The sequence below is a fragment of the Canis aureus genome, chromosome 2, assembly GCF_053574225.1.
Source record: "Canis aureus isolate CA01 chromosome 2, VMU_Caureus_v.1.0, whole genome shotgun sequence".
Classification (NCBI taxonomy): Eukaryota; Metazoa; Chordata; class Mammalia; order Carnivora; family Canidae; genus Canis; species Canis aureus.
This window is the reverse complement of record NC_135612.1, coordinates 35,777,704-35,785,675: the sequence shown is the minus strand read 5'-3', so window position 1 is coordinate 35,785,675 and position 7,972 is coordinate 35,777,704. Positions and strand designations below refer to the sequence as shown.

The window sequence follows — 7,972 nt, the reverse complement described above, 5'->3', positions numbered from 1 at the left end:
GCATTAAGGAGGGAACTTGATGGAACGAGCACTGGGTGTTATATGCAACTGATGAATTACTAAATTCTACCCAGGAAACTAATAATACACTGTTTGTTAACTAAATTGAATTTAAACAAAAACATTTTTTTAAGTGCAAAGAAAGGTCTTTGAAGAGGAAATGCTATATAATTAATTGCCTTGGATATTTCAGATATTTTCCTTCCTTTTCCCTCTGTTCAAAGAAATAGAAATAATGAGTCGTAAGAAAAATGTCTAAAGATACTTAAAAAGCCTAGCTCCTTGGCAAGAAGGGTCTCATGGTCCTAATAGCCTGGTATATGGAGCTATGGTGTATCCTAGTATCATATTTAGTGTTTAACTTGCATGACACCCAGCTATATCTTTCATTGTATCTAAAAGGACTTGAGAAGAGGAAGTATCCTGTGGTACTCAGAACATGCTATTAGGTAACATATTAATAACTTCATAAAACAGTGGCAACAGGGCACATTCTTTTTGCAAAGTGAAGGTTGTTTATTGCTTGTTATGATTTTGACAGGCAAGACCCAACAAAGGGACTGTAATACCTACAAGGTGACCTTTACAGAATGCCTGCGTAGACTTCAACGTTGGGGTGAACTCTATGCATGCATTCTTTCTTTCCGTTTTCTGGGTGAAACAGAGCCAAGCTTTCTCAGGTTTGTAGAGGCAGGGTGGGGGAACAAAGGACAAGGACAAAGAAGTTGAATGCTTGCCCTGTCATCTCCCCTCACTGCTATCCACACACACCTAAGATTCACAGGGCTCATACACACATTTTCACGTGGGGAAAGCCAAAGTCATGCATGTTGAAGAAAATCAATCATATTGCATTTTCTTATAAAATGAGATGAAAAAATAAATCTAAATACACTTTTCAAGTGTTACTCTTTAAACTTTTATATATGTTAAAGCTCTTTTCAATATATTCTACTTAGAACTTTTAAAAAATAAAGTTTCTTTTTTGGTACCTTTCATTTCCTGTGTTAGCCTTGGAAACATAAAATATATCTCACTAGAACTCTTCTGTGCAAATAATAAACATAAATAATATTAACATCTAAGTCATAAAAAAAAGAAAGAGAGAGAGAGAGAGGCCATTTCAAGGTATTCACTTCTACTGCCATCAGCTGCAGTCCCTGGAAGATGCTCCTAGAAGTAGTCGGTGGTCTGCCCACTTAAGCCACACAGATCTTGGTCTGGCTGAGGTGGGCTGGGGAGGAACTCGCTGTCCTGTTTGTCCATCTGTAAACTGTTTCGAGAGAACTGTAGGATACTTCCCAGCCCACTGACCAGTGAGAAGGAGGAAATCCAGTTGAGTGAGCTAAAATTGGGCAGGTTGAAAATGGATGACAAGGGGGCTGTCCTGCTGGTACTTGTGGGTTTCATCTTGGAGGCTCCAGAACACCCTTCCAGAATAGCCTCCCTTGGCACAGACCCTGGGGCCTGACCACTCAGTTCCTCTAGCAGAATGTCCTCCCTTAAGGGCATATTCATGTCCACCACATTGGGCTCCCCACTAGCCTCTGGGGAGCAGGCTGGTTGCTGCACATGCCAAGATGCCTGTGAGGTACAGTCCTGGGAGAGGGGTCCAGAGGTTTTGATGCTCCTCTGTTCTGATGATTCGGTCCTGGGTTCTCCTAGGAGGTGTCCCTGAGCAAAGGTCTCTTTTGGAGCAATTAGTTTCTTGGGAGACCTCTTGGCCAGCTGGCGCCCCAGTTGAAGTTGGGTGGGGAAAAGGTTCCCCTGCACAGCTTTGAAAAACAATCTGGAAAGAGCATATAAAAAACAGTCATCTATGGGTGGTGCCTTTGAGCTTTCTGAGACATTTACAGTACAGAAACAGGCCTGAGAAGGCTATCAGAGATTGCTTAGGACTTGAAGGACACTGTCCCTGATACCCACCTGGGAAGCAGTGCAGCAACAGGTGCTATGAGACAAGTCAAATAAAACACGGGGTCGCCCAGTAATGTTTGCATAGTCCAATAAGGGTTGGATGGAGGATAACACGTTGCACAAGAAGCATTGTAAATCAAAGCCACAGTGAAAAATAAAAGGATACTGAAGCCACAAGCTATCCAGTTAAGCCAGGTCTAAGGGAGAAAGAGAAAGGGTATTTATGTCAACAAAAATGCACTGGTCATCCATCAGTGGGTAGCTGTTCTAAGAGCTTCATGAAAACACAGTTCTATGGCATAGGCAGCCAGGAGGGCTTGACAAAGCCTTTGGCATATATGGACCAGCCTGGACACATCAGGGAGATGAAGTCAGGAGTATGATAAGTGCTACCCAGGTGAAGACACAAGTCAGGATGCAGCATGCAGTTCCCACACTAGGGGCTTGAGTACATGTGAAGGGCCCATGTGTTTATTTCCCTTCTCCATGGTGAAACTGGCTTTGCAGTCACCTGTCTGCTCAGAAATCCTCTAGATGTCATAGAGTCTTTCTGGGAATATGGGGCCCTCAGCACCAGGACCCCTTGGGATCATGCCCACAGCTCTTACCCAGGTCTTGGTTTCAATACCCAGGTGCAGAAGGAAGGTGAACAGTGCGATTGCCGTGATGGGAGTTCCCCAGGTAAACACATCTGTGTCTGAGTCATAATAGGCCTGAAAGACAGTAGAGTCCTGTATCTGTGGGTCACTGGATGAAGCTGGTGAGAAAGACTGTCAGGTGCCAACTTACCAGGTAAGGAATGAAAAAGCAAACCAGGCTCTGGAAGGCAGCATCAGCCATATTTAACCAGAATGTGCGTGGTCGATACTCCTAAGACACAAAACAAGCACAGAGATTAAAGGAAAGTGCACGTCTCTTCAAATGATGTCTTCCAGTATCTACAAGGCCATCAATGTACAAGACAAGCACCCCAGGGCAACTTGCTAATTCAGGACTTTGGCAAGTGATGTGAAAAGCCCCTATACCAGTCTCAGTCCCAGAGGCTGGGTAAAAAACAAAAAAAAAACACCGCACAAGTGTCTGCAGAAGCTTCATCTATAGCTGAGTCAATCATTGAGAGGATCTGTCCACAAGACCAGCTACTCTAGTTCTAGGTCGACAGCAGACAGATAAAGTCAATTCCTAAATCCTATGAAGGAGCATTTTTAAAATGATTTATTTATCTATTTGTGAGAGAGCAGGGGGAGGGGCAGAAAAAGAGAATCTAAAGCAGACTCCCTGCTGAGTATGGAGCCCAACGTGGGGCTCAATCCCAAGACCCATGCTGATTAAGACCTGAGCCGAAATCATGAGTCAGACCCTTAACTGACTGAGCCACCCAGGCACTGCTGATGGAGCATTTTCCTACAGTAGGCATAGCACCTCAAATTCTGGACATCCTGCTCCAATTTGAGGTCTTCCATACCTACTTTGTCAGGGTATGTGTTGCTGACCCCTTTGTTAGGGAGTCATTTGGAATGTTTCTTAAAAGTGAGTCTTTAAATTAAGATCATGTAAGTGTTTAATGTTAAAAAAGCTGTACACTGAAGGCAAAAATGACCTTGATATGGACTGATCAAGCCTTCATTTACTGGGTAACCAGATTTGTATTCGACTCTGAGTTCCTAAGCAGCTGGGCTGGTACTGGCCTGTAGGAAAAGTAGATTGGACTGAATGAACATTTACTGAGCACTTAAGAAAGTGCTGGCGAGGCCCCTCTTTCAGTCCTCTAGCTCCATAAGACACACTATTTGTGTTTTGTTCCCCGGCAGCCCCAGCCACTGGCTGAGTACAGGAATTTCTCCAGTGACAGGTAATAAGCAGAGGCCTTCCTCATCTGCCTGAACCTCAGTTGGCCGCACCCCACAGCCCCACCCCTGCTGCCTGACTCAGAGGGAACCCAATGTCAATGAAGGTAATCAGGGCAAGCCAACTCAAAAGTAAACAAATTCTAAATCAGACACTGTTATAAGAGATAGGGAGTTCCCTTCCCTCTGCAAATATAGGATAATTCCAACTAACAAAGAGAAGAATTTAGAGGGCTTACTGTAGGAATAGCTGGTAATTAGCATGTCAATCTATGCAGTGAATTGATGTAAACATGTATTTATATCTGTTTGTATTTACTTATTCTCTCAATGGGTTCCCTATGGGTTTATCTTCTGGTTAACTCCCATTCAAAAGAAACCACATTTTGAGGGGGTTTCTGGCCACTAAAGCCTCCTGGAAAAGTGCCCCTTCTACCGGCGGGGTGAAAAAACCTCATCGCTACAGGCCTGGGACCGTAGCCCGATCCGCCGTTACCAGAAGTCCACCGAGCTTCTGATCCGGAAGCTGCCTTTCCAGAGGTTGGTGAGGGAGATCGCCCAGGATTTCAAATTGGCGCGCTTCAGGAGGCCAGTGAAGCATACCTGGTGGGTTTATTTGAAGATACTAATCTGTGTGCCATTCACGCTGAGAGTGTCACCATCATGCCCAAAGACATCCAGTTGGCTCGCCGGATACGGGGAGAGAGAGCTTAAGTGAAGGCAGTTTTTATGGTGTTTTGTAGTAAATTCTGTAAAATACTTTGGTTTAATTTGTGACTTTTTTTGTAAGAAGTTGTTTATAATATGTTGCATTTGTACTTAAGTCATTCCATCTTTCACTCAGGATGAATGCGAAAAGTGACTGTTCACAGACCTCAGTGATGTGAGTGCTGTTGCTCAGGAGTGACAAGTTGCTAATATGCAGAAGGGATGGGTGATATTTCTTGCTTCTCATGATGCATGTTTCTGTATGTTAATGACTTGTTGGGTAGCTATTAAGGTACTAGAATTGATAAATGTGTACAGGGTCCTTTTGCAATAAAACTGGTTATGACTTGAAAAAAAAAATCCCTGCTCAGGAGGCAGTGATCCACATGATTCCACCTTTCAATCCAAGTGAACTTTCCTTGGGCTCCTGGAAACTGTTGGTGTAGAGACTTTTCACATCAGTATACTTTTTCTATTAATCTTGCCCCCCCCCTTTTTTTTTTAGGTAAACTGATACACAAAAACCGCATACATTTAATGTATACATCTTGATTGGTTTGGACATAGCATATACCATGATCACTCTAACCAATAACCTCACTCTACTTAATACAAGCACAATCAAGTAGAGAGAATCCATTTTTTAGCTCCTTCTTGGTCATTTTCCAAAATTTTAACATTTCTCTCAGGGTATCCATGTAAAGGGAAGTGTGGACACTTGCACTTTCTGTAAGGCGAATGTGGAGGGTGGGGGGACCAAGAAATAGGAGTTGGGAGCAGGAGGGGAGCCTCACCTCCATGTTCTGGCCACTCTTGTAGAGCTGTGGTGCAGTCAGCAGCACATCAGCTGGCACGTCCTTGTCCAGTACCCCAGTCACGAGCTGGGGAAGTGATGAGAAGAGCAGATTAAAGAAGATCAGATACCACTGGTCAATCATGGCAGATGCAGAGAAGCCACAGTAAAACTGGAACCAAAACAGGAGGCCCACGAACATCTGAAATCAAGAAAGGCAGAGTGGGGACAAGCAATTCTTAACTGTCTTTGTAGATTAGCATCCAAAGGAGGTAGAGGTTTTGTAGAATTTGTCTATAAGGACTAAATCTATAGGCAGAAATCTTCTCCAAAGACAGCCCTCCAAAGCTGCCCTCTCTCTTCCTCTTCATTCCCTTGAGCATGAAGGGGAGATGGGAATTCCCAAGGACAGCCCATGGAGAAGTGACACTGGCACCGGCTCACAAGAAATGCAGACTGGGTGGAATAGCATTTATTGAGCACTTATGAAAGTGCTGGCTAAGCCCTTCCTGACAGTCTCTTAACTTCACAGGACAAATTCTGTACCATGATCCCATGGCCAGTTGAGGAGATGAGGTCCAGCTGAGTATAGGAATTCCCCATAAAGGTCCAGCAAGGTCTAGGGTTGCTCATACATCTTCTTCCCTAGTAGCTCTCCTCTGTGATCCTAAATGAAACCTACCTATTCTACATCCCAGATCTTACCTCTCTGTTTTGTTACATACTATTTCTGATAATTAACCATGGACAATTATTGACTCCCATGGCAGGGAGGACATATATAAGCACAGCAGCAAAGTCAATGATGATACCAACATTGTTGCCTTGACCAAGCCCAGGTATCTACTGGGTACTCTGCTTGCAGGTGAGGTATAGTATTATGACTGGTTCTTAAAGCTACCCCTGCTTTGCTAAACAGGAAAGTGAGCAGAAGAGAAGTTGAACAGCCTCTTCAGCTCAGTAGGAGGAGTTGGGTGGATCCTCTATTACTTGATCACTAAACATCAGTGGCTTACTGCATTTACATGGGGGCATGGCAATTTAGCAATGACAAAGCATTTACACTTATTAACTGTATACTTTGGCATAGATCATTTAACACCCTGCTGTCTCAGTGTCCTTATCCATGAAATGGGCATCCCAATGGTACTTAGCTCTGGGTTGTTGTGAGGATTCATGAACTTATGCATTTAAAGTAGTCACGAGGTCTCCTTGTACACTGTAGGTACTTATGATTTATTGTTTTTACAGAGGGTCGTAGAGCTACTTCCTCTGAGGCTCAAGCAGGGCCAGAGTGCTTACTCCATTCAGAAAAAGAACACTCATGCCCATGATGTTAAATGACTTGACTACGGTCATCGGTCATCGTAGGAGTAATAAACCTGACTTGCTCAAACCACTTGTTGTTTGGCCTGGAGGGCATGGACCCTCCCAAGGACAGGAGGGCAGGACACTCCCAGGTGGAAGAATATTCTCTGCTTGGGACCACAGGTAAATGGCCTGGGTTTTGGTTCTCACCTTGACTCAGTCACTTCTCTGAACTTTGGTTTTTGGACCTGAAATTGGCTTGGTCTGAAGATCAGAAAAAAAAAAAAATGACACATATGCTCCAAGTCTTGTTTCAATCTATGACTTAATGCAACTTTTCCCTTCCACACTGAAAACTGACAAACTTGGGTTTTTCATTGACTTTCTTCCCTTGTCACTCCCACAGCTGACTTCTCTCACCCACCCCCACAGGCTCTGCATAATGAGTCATCAGTGAGCAACTGGAGTCAAGAGAAAGAGGAGGAGAAGTACTTAGATAATTGAGATTTTTTTTTTCCTGTAGTACCAAAAAGCCTTCTTCCCAAACTACTGTTGCTATGGAAGCTTTTTTCTCTGTTCTTTTTTGGAAAGGAAGACCAACTTACTACTAAAACTAATGAATTCTCACTTTGGGGGGCAGGGTAATTGTCCTTGCACTTCTCAACTAGATTAAGTGCTTGTGAACAGAGACCCTGCATCTTATCTGGAATAAAGACAGACACCCCCTCTTCTCATGCCCTCCTTGAGGACAGATTCATCAAGGCAGGCAGCAGGCTGTGCCCATTCAGGTGGCTACTCTGCACTCATTTGCAACTGAAATGCTGAATTCCTCCCTCCTCCACTCCCTCCCAAGATGGTAAAATTTTCATGAGGAATTATGGAGAGAGGAGCTCAACTCTCATGTTTTGTTTTCAAATAAAGGAAATAAAACCCCTAGAGACCAAATAACTTGCTCAAGATTGCATAGAAATTAATGACAGAAACAGAGCTGGGGTCCCATCTGCCCTGCACCACTAATCTATACTCAGGCATCCATCTACTTCTTTGGTAACTGAGAACCTCTAAGTTTGCAACTATATGCATGGAGCCTCAGCTCTGGGGATGCAATGCCAGGAGACTGTGGGGAGTAATTGGCCAAAGGCCAAGGGTGGTGTGGCACAGACTTCCTTGGATAGACTCCCAGGCAGAACCTAATCAGAATTAATTTCCAGGACCCAACAGATCAAAATGCCATGACTGGTGCTGAGTTTCTGAGTATTCATTTGCTAGAAGACATTTTGAAAAATGGATGAGGGTTGGGATCCTTTGGCCCAGGGCACGATCCTGGAGACCCGGGATCGAATCCCACGTCGGGCTCCCGGTGCATGGAGCCTGCTTCTCCCTCTGCCTGTGTCTCTGC

The 7,972-nt window shown here is 44.2% G+C and overlaps 1 protein-coding gene across 1 annotated transcript in view; it reads right to left on the bottom strand.

Moving 5' to 3' along the window:
• Nucleotides 1-492: 492 nt before the first annotated feature.
• Nucleotides 493-7,972, bottom strand: part of ATP10A (ATPase phospholipid transporting 10A (putative)) — a 190,708-nt gene continuing 183,228 nt past the window's right edge. Inside the window, 6 exon segments of the mRNA XM_077868486.1 lie at nucleotides 493-1,278; nucleotides 1,281-1,789; nucleotides 1,927-2,114; nucleotides 2,526-2,630; nucleotides 2,707-2,787; nucleotides 5,267-5,467. Coding sequence (XP_077724612.1) covers nucleotides 1,148-1,278; nucleotides 1,281-1,789; nucleotides 1,927-2,114; nucleotides 2,526-2,630; nucleotides 2,707-2,787; nucleotides 5,267-5,467 — 1,215 coding nt within the window. The 3' untranslated portion in view covers nucleotides 493-1,147.